The sequence below is a fragment of the Drosophila eugracilis genome, unplaced genomic scaffold, assembly GCF_018153835.1.
Source record: "Drosophila eugracilis isolate 14026-0451.02 unplaced genomic scaffold, ASM1815383v1 contig_90, whole genome shotgun sequence".
Lineage (NCBI taxonomy): Eukaryota > Metazoa > Arthropoda > Insecta > Diptera > Drosophilidae > Drosophila > Drosophila eugracilis.
In genome coordinates this window covers 6720038-6735071 of record NW_024573812.1, presented here as the reverse complement: position 1 = coordinate 6735071, position 15034 = coordinate 6720038, and the positions used below count along the sequence as shown (strand labels likewise).

Here is a 15034-nt window from a genome sequence, read left to right as displayed (position 1 = left end):
CTTAGAACTTTTATAATAATGTCATATGTTGACAAATTTACATATATCCATTAAAAATGTCTCCTTAATTTAATAATAATTGTGTGCAATAAAAAATAACAATTATATCGCCAGTTTCAAATATAAATTTTCAAGCTGAGATAGGTTTTGCTAGACATCGTTTCGTATCTTAATCTCATTTGATACTCGTAAGACTTTAATTTTTTTTGGGGTCTGCATGAGCTTCGGTCTGGAATCTAAGAAATTTTCGAAATTTTTCTGAGTGCTTAACATCGATAAGAAAGACCGATATATTATTTCCCATCGCTGTATCTCCCATCTCTGGCGATATGGTACCACTAGAATTGTAGTTTTTGGTGCGGGTGAACGTGTGAACGCGACTCGGAAAATACGGATATTACGGAAATTAAACGGAGACGCGACAGGAAGGGCAAAGCCGTGAAATGTGTTCAGTTCTTGCGAGCAGCAGTTATTAGCCCATCAGAAGTGTTTACCAGTTAACAAGTGATACATCGTGCCTGAAATCGCAACCGCAGAACAAACAAAAAAAAAAAAAACAGTGACTGGAACGGAAGAAGAAGCAGCAGCGAAATAATCAACAAAGGCGGCAAACATGGCGAGTGAGTAATAAATATCACGGCATTTGTTCGCTCTATGAAGCACCCGAATATCACATACAACAGACTCCGGATTCCTTTTCCGTCTTATAAACAAATGCAACTCATGCGAGTCATTGTGTGTGTGCAACATTCATGTGCATCGTTCTTTTTATGGATGCAGTGCAGCATTTACGAGCTGCGAAGACTTCTAAATCGCTGCCAGGTGCTCGAAAATGTCGGGGGGAGTTGTTCCGGGGTTGGGGGCCGTTCGGCTCCCTAGACGAGATGTGTGTGTTTGCCGGAGACATGTGAGAAAAATCAATATTTACGCTTCTCTCTTGCACAGTGGGCCGATCGGATTAGGCAGATGCCCTGCTGCTGCCGGCTGCACCCACTTATCACCATGGCCAGCGGGGCAGGGTCACCACTTCCCAATCAGAAATCCCACTTTTTATCCTTTAATGGCCCCGGCAATTCTGGCGGGAATTAAGTGTGGTTGAGACATTGGCCACCACCGTTTCTGCACAAACCATCCACCCACCCAAGCTACCCACTCCACCGCAGGATTTTTGTGCGGCAGCGGGGAAAGGGCACTGGGAACAGCAGTGACGACGCATTAATAAATGAGAATATGCCTCCTGCGAGGTGCCAGGTTTACCGGCGTGTCTCAACACTCTCCCCACAGTCCTCACAATTCGTTTTATCCCCCCGGGGGGTGATATAACAAACAAAACGCAAAAATCATGCACTGAAACCGGAATTTGAGATTTTTTAAAATTAAATTTATTTCATTTTACTTAAGAATTTAAATTAAATAAAGAGTTGTGGCTAGACTGTTATGTGAGTTGCCCCTTTTTTTTATCAAAGAACATTAGTTAGTAGTCATAAAAGTGATTCAATTTTAAAAGTTTTTAACTTTTTCAACTTATCAGGATATTTAGCAAAACAACAGAAACTACATATATAAATACATATTTAAAAAGGGAGAGAAAAATAAAAAACTTTTAATCATATTTCCCGTAAGTATTAATAAGCATCATCCAAAATACAAAGATGAACCTACATACATAAGTGGTAAAAAAATGTAGGTAATAAATATAGTCATGAAATCTGGCTCCTGGTGTTTCTGAGAAGTTTATGTTCTCTCACTCTTTAAACAAGAGTTTTTAAAATGAAAAATGTTTGTTTAAAAAAGTTATCAGCAAAACAAACTGAAACATATTTGGCTATCCTAACTTTATTTTCTCCTTCTATTAAGTTCTAACAAAATGCCATAAGTATTTGTTTATTGTTTAATTTAAACCATTTTATGTTTAAATACATTTGCTCAAACGTGATGTATATTTAGGTCATTCACCGATGAGAATAGCTAAATGTAAACAAGCCTCTGAACTTCTTAGTTTTCAACTGTCCCTGTATAGAGTCAACACACAAACATACAAACACTCTGCTCACAGACTGTACTGTTTGTATACCCTTTCCCGAGGGGAACCTGTGCAGAACGACAGCGAACAGCACTTGAACGTGCCGGCAATCCCGGCCTTAGAAACTTCCCCCTTTTTCAGGAGCGGTGGTGCATCCCAAACCCCATGCCACTCCCTTCATCACTTGTCCACGTAACCCACCAGCTGTGCTCAACGTTGCGAGACCTTTTGCCACACTGAAAGTAATCGGTACCTTATTAGTATGTATTACAAGCTTGAACGGAATGGGTTTTAAAAACTGTAAATGAGTTTGTTTTGTCTATCTAGTCAAAGATTCTTTGGTAAAGAAATAATTATAGCTAAAAGTATGCAATACTTGAAAATAATTTGGTATTTATATCAATTATTTACTCAATATCAATTGTTCAATCTATAAATATAGAAAATAGTCTGTTTCGAGTAAGGCCAATATTTGTACTCTGGAAGTTTTACGAAAAATCGACACTAACAATTATCTGTCAAGGTCAAATTGACAAAGATTCTTTAAGTCCTGTAAGTATTTTCTCTCTCTGGAGATCCCAGCTGCGGGATGTTTGCTCCGTCCTCCCCATGGTTTAGTCACTTTGGACTTTAATTGGTCCTTTGTGACTGCAGTTTGTCGACGCTTTCGCTCGGCATCTTCGACACAATTTGACTGCCGTCCTGGCGGCTGTGGCTTCAATCAACCCCAAAGCTCAGATTCTGATAAGGCCGATATCAGTGCCCAGAACAGGCAGCTTCTGGAGCTGCTGCCTCTTTATTGTTATTATTATTATTTTGGGTTTTCCTCATTCGTTCCACGAAGCTTACCCAGATTAGCTGGCTGTTATTGTAGTTTACCCCGAAAGAAATTTATTGCCCTTTTCCACCTCCTTTTTGCGTATTCTGACGACGTTGCTTCATTTGCCTCATCTAGCTGGGTGACTTGTGAATTCTATTCCAGTAGCTTGCCCCTGTCCCTGCCCTTGCCTTCCACTCGCTTTATTCTTTTTACTGCTAATAAGATTTTGGCCCTCCTAATGGCCTTGAGAATGAACGGAAGGAATGGAGGAGGGCAACGAGAAAATGAAACTGAGGGGGTGGCAAGCTCTGTTTTAATTGAGTTCGTGCCCTATTCAAATTGGCACAGAAATTAATTTCAATTAACTTTCGAGTATCTTTGAGAAGGTTATATGTCCCCATGACAAGTTGTGAAGCATACTTTTTGGGGCTGTCATCTTGGGGGAATCCCCATTGACACAGCATTTGAACTTTGAGTGGCTGCTGAACTGAACAACTTTTGTGGAATCTTAAAGTTTATCTGATTTAAATATGCTTTAAATGCAGTAAACTATACCATAAAGTTTAAATATTAGTTTGGTTTTAATTTTCTTCTGTTTTTATAAATCTTTGTGGGAATATTAACTAAGAATCATAGTAGCTATGGAATAAAAATAACGTTTCATTTCGATATAAATGTCATTTAAAACTAGTTGACTTTTCCGAACTTTTCATAAATATTTGGTTAAAAGAGTTAAAATCAATGGAAAACAAAAATTGGGCCTGTCCTAGCACACACTTACATACAACCATCTGAGTTTTATACCCCTTCTGGTTAACACTGACACCCTGGGTTAGCTTTAATCAGTATTGTCCCAAAAACCAACCAAAATTTAAAGTTTACAAACGAACAAAGAAAAACGAATACTTTTTGTCTACGCACGCTGCTGGGAAGGAGGGAAGAGGAAACCGGAGCAGGAATCAGACAGCTCCACAATGCGAAGGAAACTTTGCGTCGACGAAGTGGTGAGTGACCTGTGTCTGGGAGACTATGATCAGGCGATGTTGCGGATCAACCTGGGCCTGGAAGGCTTACAGGACCACGAGCAGGTTATGGCCCTGCTGGAGCTAAAGACCATCATTGTGAGACTCCGTCTGAAAAGCGAGGCCCAGCGGATAATTGGACCTACCCGCCAGTCTGATGCCCTGCCACACGGATTCACACTCGAGATGCTGGACGTGGTGCAGAAGGTGCTTAAGTGTCGTAACCACTATGAGGTGTTGCGCGTCTCGCATCACGCCACCTACTCGGAGGTGAAACGGGCCTACCACAAGTTAGCCCTGCGCCTTCATCCGGATAAGAACAGGTCGCCAGGGGCAGAGCAGGCCTTTCGTCGGATTAGTGAGGCGGCCGACTGCCTCACGGATTGCCAGAAGAGAATCGAGTATAATATATCCACCGCAGTGGGAGATTGTCGTGACCAGCAGCCATCGGTGTTCGAGGATAACCCTGAAGGAATCAATGAAGAAGATCAATCTTATCTGAGAAACACTCGTCGACGACCTTATCAGTCGGCTAATCAGCGGATGCCCCAGCGCCAGGCACTTTTCCAGACTGAGCAACTCGTTATCGGAGTGGTGGCTGCTCTGGTTTTTCTCTTTGTCATCATGCATTACATAGCAGCCACGCCTGATTACAGTTTCACGCAAACCAGGTGAGTTCCATGCTCTCTAGGGTGTCGACGCTACCGCATACCAATCCAAAACCTTCTCCAGAACCCACAGTGTCCGTCGCGTCACTCAGATGAAACATATAGCCTACTATATGAACCCGCAGAGTCTGGGGAAATACACAGAGCAGCAGCTAAATAAGCTGGAAATAGAGATCGAGGAGGTTTACGTCTCGGATCTCAAGCAGAACTGCAAGCAAGAGCGAAGTTTGCGTGAGTTTGGGCGAAACTCTAACGACTACTAGGGATTTAAAATTACTTCTCCTTTCAGGGGAAACATTGCTTCTTAGGGCAAGGCAAGGGAACAATCAGAAGTTCCTCCAACATGTTAGCCAGATGCCCACTCCCTGCTTGCCAGGCACTCCTTAACCTGGGAAAGTCTCGTCACAATCCGCTGCTGTTGGAGAATCGGTCTATGGGAGAACCACATTTTCAGGAGGACTAGGGCGATGGATTATGTGTAAAGCTTTTTTTTACATCTGTACTAAGAGTTAGGTTTAGTTTAACGTGGAAATAAATAGTCTGTGAACATGTCAAAGGTTGTTTTAGTTTCAGTTTTCATTTTTAATATGTAGAGAGAAGTGGTAATCTTAGTAAGTTTCTGTACTTTCCTGCACTTATTATACTCAGTTTAACATAAATACATAATGCTCATCGAAATTCTAAGTGATCATTAAAAGTTCTCAATATCTTATTGCATAAATTTGATTTAATACCTGACCCACATTCAATATTTACGACAGTTTCCTTACATCACCTAGTTTTATCCATGCAAAAGTAATCATTACGTTGATGTCTACGGTTCCCATGACTCCCATTTTCGGTGCCAAGCCTCTGTCTCTGCCTCTTACTTAACCCAGATTTCCAAAACATTTTTGGGTGGCAACAGCAGGCCCGAAAGGCAACCATTCAACAGAAACCGACCGAGTTGCACATGAATTAAACATGCAACAACAATAAGTTTGCACTAGTTTTTCTTATTTTTGTGGCGTTTGCTATTTTTGTATGTGGCCAAAGTCAGTGATTCGTTTAATGGAGAAAACAAAATACCACAGCGAACTGGAAATAAAACGCAGGCCAAAGTCCCCGACCATGCCCACCGAAAAAATGTAGGAAAAATACGAAAATAAAATAAAGCAATTGCCCCAGAAATTCAAGCGAATAAATACCTCGAACGAAGCTTGCTTCCGCAACCAGAAGCTAACGAACTTGCCACGGAACACGATGGATGGATGGATGGATGGATGGATGGATGGATGGACGAATAGCATACTCTGAATACCAACGAGTACCAGTTACCAAAGCAAACAGTCTCACCCTCGTCAACCTGCCACTTCGATGGGCGACGCTACTCTGCCACCTGTCCAATTGCATTCAGTCAGCTGCGGCGGGACAAACAAATGCAACAATTCCCCTATACCTGAATATGCAGATGCATCCCATATGCATTTGCACAGGCAACCTTTCCATTTTAAGGGTATATTGGGTTCTTTAAATAGAACATAAATTTTACAGAGTATAAGTCGTTTTATATCTCAAATATAAGAGCTCATAAAATAGCATATACCCTACAATAAAGTAAGAATATGGTTAACAGGAACTTAAGTACAAACTTAAAATAGAACTTACTAATCATAAGACGTTTAACTATCAAAAGTAGAGGATACAAACCCGTTGAGGTAGAGCATCGGAAAGTCGAAACACACCGATGGCAACTCTTCAACTTGTATTCTCTAGAGTTGGGGTTACATTTCTAAGTGCAACTTGTCTGCGAGTTAGTTTGCTGTTGTTTGTTGTTGTAACTGCTGTTGTGGAGGTTGCTTTGGCTGCTGCTGCTGTTGCATCCTTTGTTGCTGTTTCTATGCCAAATCGTGGATGCTGTCGCCGTTGATGATGTGGATGATGATGACGATGGTTCCCGCCCAGTTGAAGGGTTCTCTTTTTGCTTTTGTTTCACTTATTCATTATTTATGCTCCACAAAGTTTGTTGAATGGCCAACCCCAGTCCACTCAATGCCGCTGCTGCCACCAACTGTCGCCAGTTGTCGAGTGTTGCCCGAGTCTGGCCCTTGCCCTTCGTCCTTCCTCCTGCTGTGAAGTGCCTTATCGGAATGTATTTTTCAACATGTGTGCTTGACGAAAAAAAGGTCCGGACTGAAATAATAATATTGTGATAATGTTGGCCATAATACGGGACTCTCTAGGTCCCTGGCTTAAAACACAAAATCAAAAATTTAAATTTCATTCAAGTTATGGGAGAGGAACGAAAGAAGTTGTTTGCATTTGAATGGAGTTATAAGATTAAGCTTAATGTATGCTTTATTGGAGTTTTTGAGACTCAATATACAGATACTAAACTTTTTTATAGAGAACAAATAAATCATAAACTAATTTTATGCCGAATATATTAGTAACACTCTGTATATATTCAATAAATAAAAAAATATCTACCATCTTATGTTTTTTGCTGCCTCCTAAACTCCCATCATTACCATACATTAAATCCCGATTGTTTTTCCGTTTTTCTGCTTATTTGTCCGTGGCCAAGACTTATGCAAATCGTCGCCCATCTTGGGTCCTTTTATAATCCTGGCCATCTGTTTGTGAGCCAAAATGAACCTTTAATGTGGCACACGTTTCTCAAATTTTCTTCACCATTTCAGAAGCTTCTGATGGCTCGAACTAGAAATGCAAAAAAAAACACAAGAAACCTTTCTATTCTCGAAATAAAGAAAGTTTTTTCTTTCTCCGACTCAAACCATAACTTGCTTTGAGACCATTTGTCTTGACTCCGTCCAGCCAACGACGATAATCGAAATTGGCAATCAATTTTGCGGTGCTCAACAATGACAGTGGAGAGAAAGGAAGGTGGATGGCTTGCTCCTCGAAACGGAACGTTTTAGAATACATAAATAAATGTATAGGTAGCCCATTTCTAAGAGAACATTTTCCCAAAAAGAAAATTTCATTTAGTCTGGACTTAATGCTAAATTGTTTCTGGGGTTCTTAATAAGTTTAAATTCCGTTTGAACGAATCTTTTTTTTCGTCGTTGTAATGAACTAAAAGCATGTAAACACTTCAAAATCTTCTTTTAGCTGAAGAAGTGCTGAACTCCACTAACTAAGAGGATATAATTTTGCTCTACTAGTATTTTATTATCGCCAAATTGCATTCTTAAAACATAAATCAATAGCACTTAGTAATCACTATTTTATTATTGTCTTCTCCAGCTGAAATGGACGAGCTCATCGAGAAGCTAAAGACGACCAGTGTTAGTCCGGCGAACACGACGACCCTCCTCTGCGAGATCTCGGCCACTAAGGATCCCAAACTATTTGACAAGCACGAGCTGGCGGACTGCTTCCTGGGACTCACAAAGTGCGAAGATACAAATGTGCGCAAGGAGGCGGCTAAGTGCATTGCTGAGATCACTAAATCAGAGGTGCAGCGCAAGAAGTTCACCAAGAAGGACATAATAGCCGCCTTTCTCGAGTGTCTGCGTCATGTGCCGACGACCGATGGCAGCATGGAGTTGCCCATACAGATATGCCGGGCTCTGGGGAACATTTGCTACTTGAACGACGAAGCCAGAGATCTTATTCTGGAGCTGGAGGGCGATGCGGTTCTGCTGCGTCTGCTGGATATCGCCACCATCGAGGATGTTACCAATGCGGCTCAGTTTATCAAAGTGCGGGGTGGCCTGCTGTCAAACTATTTGCTTGGCGGCGAGGGCCTGGCCAAGAGGGCCATGGAGCTGGGCGTGATGAAGAAGATACAGGGCATAATCGAAACTGGTGCCACCAATGTGGAACAGCACGAGGATTTGCTGCTTAACACACTTCCACTGCTTAGTATACTCACTGAGAACGTGGCGGATCTGAACTTTGAATCTTCCCTGAATATCCAGCTTTCGCGTATCCTAGCTGCTTCCACGAATCCCGATCTGGCTGAGATGTGCCTGGAACTTCTCCATTACCAGGCGGAGAGCGACGAGGTTAAGCTGATTCTGGCCAAGGACGGTCTTTGTGAAACCATATACAACCTGCTGGAGAAGTACAAGACTCTGGCCAGCACAAGTGAGGCTAGGGCGCTGATGAAGCTCGCCTGCGAACTTATCGTATTAATCCTGACTGGAGGTAAGTTTAACTAAGTTTATGTCTGTAATAAGGGCTTAATTAAGTGTCCATATTAACTTTGGACCTTTTTAAATTCAGTCTGCAGAGGTAGTTATAAAAAAGAATCAACTAATTTTGCATAATCTCGCAGATGAATCAATGAACTATCTGTACACCACACCGCTGCTGAAGAACATGGTCGACTGGCTGGACTCGTCGGACATTGATCTGCTTACCACTGGTGTGCTGGCCCTGGGCAACTTTGCGCGCACCGATAGCCACTGCATCTACTTTGTGGAGCAACAGACCATGAACAAGCTGCTCGAGGTGTTGGCCAAGAACAACGGCGTCAAGGACGATGTGCGTCTGCAACATGCTTTACTCTCTGCGCTGCGCAACTTGGTCATCCCGAAGCCAAACAAGAACGCGGTGATCCAGGCAGGCCTGGTGCAAACCATTCTGCCGATGCTGGAAATCCATCAGCCACCAGTTGTCTTTAAACTGCTGGGCACGCTTCGCATGACGGTCGATGGACAGGGTGAGTAGGGGCAAAGACAGCACGCGATCCGCATCTCTAGCAACATCTGTTTTTTCAGAAAAACTTGCTTTGGAGCTACTTAAGAATAAGGCGTTGATCGAGCAGCTGGTGCACTGGAGCAAATCTTCAGACTATGCGGGTGTCACCGGGGAGTCCCTGCGTCTCATGGCCTGGCTAATCAAGCACGCCTACCTCAGCAAGATCGCTTATGCACTGCCGCGCAAGGGCGATGCCCCCGCCGAACAAATTGCTGACCGGATTCCTCTCACTCAGGACTACGATCGCAGCAGCTTAACCGAATTTCTCGCCAACGAGGGAACCGTAGAGGCCATGGTCAGCATGTTAACGGCCCAGCATCTGGTGATGCAAAACGAAGCGCTGATTGCCCTCTGCATACTGTCCGTGGTTTACTTGTCGCAGGCGAGTGAGGCAGGGCAGGCGCAACGACTGCAGGATGAGCTGGTTAAATGCGAGGTGGGAAAAAAGCTGGCTGAGCTCATCAGCAAGTCGTCGGACACCATGACAAAGGAGATCGTCGAGAACCTACAGAACTGCGTCAACCTGCTGAAGTCTTCCGAACAGCTGGTGGTGCATCTGGAGCAGCACAACATTAACGAGCTGTTGAAGTCTATACCCATTCTCACCGAATACTGCACCTTGTAAGGGAATCGGGGGCGTGGCATTGCATTTAACCCAGCACCGCAGGATGCCTCACAGTTGGATGGGTCGATTTGTATGGTTGCAAGAAAACATGAAGAGTTTAGGGGCGAACATGTATCTTTGGACAATGCTTTGCTGTTTTCAGAAAGATACTGCGAGTCGACAACGGCTTTATTATATTTACCAATTTTTATTCACAATGTTCGTAGGTCACTAGAAAATATTTATTGAATTGTAAAAATACCAACACTTCAGAGATTCAAAACCAATGTTGTATTAGCCAAAGTTGCCAAAGATAACTTGTTGCTCCTGTAACTCGATGTTTTTAAAGAATCAGCCCACCCTTATCCATACACAAACACACTCTAAACCGGAGAAAATAGTAGTTTTCACCATAGAGCATAGAGCAACGATTCAGATGTAGACTTGACTGTAGATTGCTAAGACGGATGTTCGGATGCAAAACATAAGCACATTTAACACTCGAACACGAGAAGAGCGGAATGTATTTTTTAGACGCAAGCGTATTTTGATTGCATTTATGAGGAAAGCCCGACCAAGCGGAGGGAGGAAAACAAATCGTATAAATATTTATAATATACATAACATATACGTATAAATAAATTATATTAATAATTTAGCATTATAATCTTTTCTGTTACATGATTTTTAAGAGCACAATAACAACAAATCGTGGTGATATCGCTAAATATATTTAATAAATGTATTTTATGTATTGTACTTATAATTTTTAATTGACCCTTTTAAACCGTTGTTGGCACACACCAAAAAACGAAACGATAAACGAAAATCATTTAAGCGCACAATGTAATTTAGGTATTTTAATTGATGCACAGACACGCATTGCAAACACCATCTATTTATTGTAAAACTCAGCGAAGTTATCCAATGCATTTTTAAGCTAACTTTTAAACATTAACAAAACTGCAACTCAGTAACAATCAGCAATCCGAAAATAGTTGAAACTCAATATTGAAAATATGCAAATTTTACAAACCGTAGTCATAGAGTGCTACAAATTTTACCAATTATTAAATACGATGTACTGTTTGGTCACCAAAAACTATAAATTAAATGAGCACAATTCAAGAGAAATGGTGTTAATATATATAAAGCGTTGAAACACCCACATACACACGTACACCGGAAAAAATTATTTATACATTCTAAACACAATAATGTACATTTAATAATTCAAATAAAATTTGAACTGCATGAGAAATAAGAGAAAACCAATTTGAGATGTTTGAATTCTTTGCTCGAAGGCGCCAAAACTCTGTTATCGATATTTTAATGGAGGGGTTAGAGATGGACTATTGATGAAACCATAAAATTAAAATCTCGAATATTTAAAATTTAAACTGTTTTAAGACTAATAAGCTATAACTATTGCATTTATTATTATTTATTTGAATTGTTAAATAACATATACAATTTTTTTTCAATTTTACCCTTGTTGACATTGTTATTGTTGCATGACATTTTTCTGTGTACCATCTCTAGCCAGGGCCAAAAACATTCCAATTTCTCTGCTGCGATTTCACTTTCACAAAACAAATTAAGGCTGCGCTGCGCAAGGTAAATAAACAACAAAGGAACAGGTGCCATAGGTGTAGGTTATCGAGTTTCTCAGTTGAACAAAAAATTACAATGGGATCGGATGAAACTGCTTCGGATTATGGGGACTCCGAGACGAAGTCCTTTAAACTTGTCCCGAAGGTGTATTCCTATCCGCTCCTGGATAATCCGCAAGCCCCGCTGGCCTTGCCCACTGAGGACGGTCAGACGCTCGCTATCCGCGGTGGCTTTACTTACTTTCACTACGGATGCGATGGCCACCAGGATGCGGGCTGGGGCTGCGGCTACCGTACTCTGCAATCGGCCATTTCCTGGGTTTACCAACGACGGGGCAATATTAAGCATGTGCCCTCCATTCAGGAGATCCAGAAGATCTTGGTGGCTCTCGGTGATAAGGGTCCGGACTTTATAGATTCCCACGACTGGATCGGGACCCTCGAGGAGTTCTACGTGATTGATGTGCTTCTCGAGCTACCCTGCAAGATTTTGCATGCTAAAGAGCTCAACTCGCCGGAAATCCTCGGTCAGATTAGTAAATATTTTGAGGAGTACCAAGGTTTTATCGCTATGGGAGGACTAAGTGACACCGCCTCCAAGGCTATTACAGGCTACCATCGTAGTGCAGAAGGTCGCATCTTCTTGCAGGTGGTGGTGAGTCAGCTGATTACTTCATTTTATAATTTGGTGAACTCATCGCTTCTCTTCCTATTTAGGATCCGCATTTCTCAGGTGTGCCCAGCTCGCGGCAGCAGTTAATCGATCAGGGCTACATCCGCTGGATGCCTGTCGACGAGTTTCCCGCTAGCACGTACAACCTGTGCCTCATTTTGCAGCCGTAGATGCAACTCTTAGTACTTATTTTAGCAATAAAACCATCTGAACACATTGATTACGCTTACGTATTGCATGTTGCCTTATTGACACGTTTTTCTTCCATTTTAGCAACCGCTGCTCAATGGACCTTATCAATTATTAAATCGAACCAACCGATAATGGCGCTGATAAGCCTACGGCACTAAGCCAAAAAACCTCGACGAGCAGCTACTACCAGCTGTTTAACATAACAAATAGTTCAAATAAATCGTAAGGAAGGCCCTAAAGCCAACTGGTTCATGATGGACCTGATGCACCGCGCACTGCTCACAGCATTTGGTGCATTGTCTGTGTTCTACGCCGTGGTTAAAATCAGCCTAGGCTACTGGAAGCGACGGGGGATCCTGCACGAAAAACCCAAGTTCTTTTGGGGCAACATAAAGGGCGTGGTGAGCGGAAAGCGGCATGCCCAGGACGCCTTGCAGACCATCTATACCGAATACAAAGGCAAAGCTCCCTTTGTAGGCTTTTACGCCTGCCTAAAGCCCTTCATCTTGGTGCTTGACCTGAAGCTTGTGCACCAAATTATCTTCACCGATGCAGGACACTTTACTTCACGTGGTCTCTACAGTAATCCCAGCGGAGAGCCGTTGTCGGCTAATCTCCTTCAACTGGATGGTCATAAATGGCGCTCACTGCACGCCAAATCGGCAGAGGTTTTCACACCGGCTAACATGCAGAAGCTATTACCAAGGCTGGCGCAAATCTCCACCAGAATTCAAAGTGACTTGGACAAGGCAAACCTGCAATCCTGCAACATTAGCGAATTGGTTGGCGCCTACAACACAGACGTAATGGCCTCAATGGCCTTTGGATTGGGTGGCCAGCATCACCAGGAGTTTGCCAAGTGGACGCGCAATTACTGGGCGGACTTTAGGCTGTGGAGAGCTTACTTGGCGCTAGAGTTTCCGTTTATCGCTCGGCTTCTGCAATACAAAAGCTACGCGGAGCCAGCTACGGCTTACTTTCAAAAGGTAGCTCTGGCTCAGATACAAGAGAACCGAAGGAGAGATCGCCAGCCTTTGCAGTCGTTCTTGCAGCTTTATTGCAACGCAGCCCATCCGCTTGGAGATGACAAGGTTGCGGCCCAGGCATTTGGCTTTCTGCAGGCCGGCTTAGGCCCTCTAAATGCTACACTGGGATTCTGTCTCTATGAGTTGGCCCGCCATCCAGAGTTGCAGGATCGAACAAGGCTCGAGATTAAAAAGACGCTGGAGCAGCACGGCGACCTAGTGACGCCGGAGTTCCTAAGGGAGCTGAGGTTTACGAAGCAGGTCCTAAATGGTAAGTAATTTAAAAAGTTTCAACTACTTATATCTGCATTCTGCAAATCCTACATCTAGCTTTATATTTAAAAGGTCGTTGTGCTAAATAATAAAAATGAGAAAATACATTTTAATACCCTTGCATATAAATCATTTCTTACATATTTATGCAAGGGTATTAAACTTTCTTGCTTTTTTTATGATCAAGAGTAAAAAAAATATCTTCAATGTTCTCCCCAAACTCCCCAAACCGCAAACTAAACAGTTTAAATCCGTTATAGAAACGCTTCGTTTGCACACGCCACATCCCTTCCTGCTGCGCCGTGCTACCAAAGAATTCGAGCTGCCCGGATCCGTGTTTGTCATCGCCAGGGGCAACAATGTACTGATTCCCACGGCAGCTATACACAGAGATCCAGAGATATATCCGGATCCCGAGCGGTTCGATCCAAATCGGTTCGAGGAGGAGACCAAACGATCCCGTCCGCCAGCTGCCTTCCTGCCCTTCGGCGATGGCTTGCGAGGATGCATCGCCGCTCGCTTCGCAGAGCAGCAGCTACTAGTGGGTCTCGTGGCTCTGTTGAAGAACCACAGATATGCTCCTTGTGTGGAGACCACCATTCCTGTGGAGTACGACAACCGGAGGCTGCTTCTAATGCCCAAATCGGACATTAAGCTCAGTGTGGAACGGGTGGAATAGCTTTAGAGGTGCTCCCTGATAGAGTACCACATATTTTGTATTGATTGCTTTGGTATTGCTTTACTGTACAAAGCGTTGTTTTTATATTTGTATATGCACTTTTTTCGTTGATTTCCTTAAGCTGTGGACTTGTGTGATAATGCTGACGATGACTTTATAATCTACTGCACCAAGCTCAACAACGTGAACAAATAAATACCTTAATTGTTATATGATACTTTGACGTTTGGACCTTTTTTATTTCAATTCCTTAGTTGCCTCCTTCCTGTTTAATGGCCCAAATAAAATCTAAATTTTACAGTAAAATCTTAGCTTGCCAGTAAATATTTAAGCCAGTTTGTGTGAATGCCATCCAAAATATGGGGAAGTTCTAAGTTTTAAGTAAATTTTCTTCTAAATCTGCTTATATGTAATATCGGTTCTATTAAAATAACATCTTTTTCTTACTAAACTGTCCAGCCCCACACCTTTTATAGAAAGTAACAAAAACATTTAAAAAAACATTAAAAACTTTGATAAATTGTTAACGATTTTATCAAAACATTACATTTACAACAAATAACAGTTTTATTTAAAAATAAATAATTTAATATCTAATATAGTCTTATTATTATTTCTCATTCATATTGTAAGTTTATGGCCATAAAACTAAATTATTTTTTTTTTTTAATATGTACATTTCTCGAACTTAACTTTTTAACATTTCTGTCGATTAACAGTCTGTTAAAAATA

General features: G+C 42.1%; 4 protein-coding genes across 4 annotated transcripts; all 4 read left to right on the top strand.

The window, feature by feature from the left end:
* The first annotated feature begins 513 nt into the window (after positions 1-513).
* On the top strand, positions 514-11122 carry LOC108112858 (rap1 GTPase-GDP dissociation stimulator 1). The gene is made up of 4 exons (XM_017223183.2): positions 514-620; positions 7783-8688; positions 8819-9205; positions 9264-11122. The coding sequence occupies exons 1-4, from the start codon at positions 614-616 to the stop codon at positions 9866-9868; spliced, it is 1905 nt and encodes a 634-aa protein (XP_017078672.2). The 5' UTR covers positions 514-613; the 3' UTR covers positions 9869-11122.
* Positions 531-5089, top strand: LOC108112860 (dnaJ homolog subfamily B member 14). Its single transcript, XM_017223185.2, has 4 exons — positions 531-620; positions 3777-4536; positions 4598-4764; positions 4823-5089. The coding sequence occupies exons 1-4, from the start codon at positions 614-616 to the stop codon at positions 4918-4920; spliced, it is 1032 nt and encodes a 343-aa protein (XP_017078674.2). The 5' UTR covers positions 531-613; the 3' UTR covers positions 4921-5089.
* A 243-nt stretch (positions 11123-11365) lies between the features above and the next one.
* On the top strand, positions 11366-14519 carry LOC108112859 (probable cytochrome P450 6u1). The gene is made up of 3 exons (XM_017223184.2): positions 11366-11464; positions 12407-13621; positions 13884-14519. The coding sequence occupies exons 2-3, from the start codon at positions 12577-12579 to the stop codon at positions 14300-14302; spliced, it is 1464 nt and encodes a 487-aa protein (XP_017078673.2). The 5' UTR covers positions 11366-11464; positions 12407-12576; the 3' UTR covers positions 14303-14519.
* Positions 11471-12349, top strand: LOC108112861 (probable Ufm1-specific protease 1). Its single transcript, XM_017223187.2, has 2 exons — positions 11471-12115; positions 12178-12349. The coding sequence occupies exons 1-2, from the start codon at positions 11537-11539 to the stop codon at positions 12301-12303; spliced, it is 705 nt and encodes a 234-aa protein (XP_017078676.2). The 5' UTR covers positions 11471-11536; the 3' UTR covers positions 12304-12349.
* Positions 14520-15034: the final 515 nt, after the last annotated feature.

Bases quoted from the DNA above. Each gene is read 5' to 3' on its own strand.
- LOC108112861 (XM_017223187.2), top strand. From the start codon at position 11,537: ATGGGATCGGATGAAACTGCTTCGGATTATGGGGACTCCGAGACGAAG. The intron at 12,116-12,177 runs GTGAGTCAGCTG...CTTCCTATTTAG, and splicing joins GCATCTTCTTGCAGGTGGTG to GATCCGCATTTCTCAGGTGT.
- LOC108112859 (XM_017223184.2), top strand. From the start codon at position 12,577: ATGATGGACCTGATGCACCGCGCACTGCTCACAGCATTTGGTGCATTG. The intron at 13,622-13,883 runs GTAAGTAATTTA...AATCCGTTATAG, and splicing joins TACGAAGCAGGTCCTAAATG to AAACGCTTCGTTTGCACACG.
- LOC108112858 (XM_017223183.2), top strand. The intron at 8,689-8,818 runs GTAAGTTTAACT...ATAATCTCGCAG, and splicing joins CGTATTAATCCTGACTGGAG to ATGAATCAATGAACTATCTG. The intron at 9,206-9,263 runs GTGAGTAGGGGC...CTGTTTTTTCAG, and splicing joins CATGACGGTCGATGGACAGG to AAAAACTTGCTTTGGAGCTA.
- LOC108112860 (XM_017223185.2), top strand. The intron at 4,537-4,597 runs GTGAGTTCCATG...AACCTTCTCCAG, and splicing joins TACAGTTTCACGCAAACCAG to AACCCACAGTGTCCGTCGCG. The intron at 4,765-4,822 runs GTGAGTTTGGGC...TTCTCCTTTCAG, and splicing joins CAAGCAAGAGCGAAGTTTGC to GGGAAACATTGCTTCTTAGG.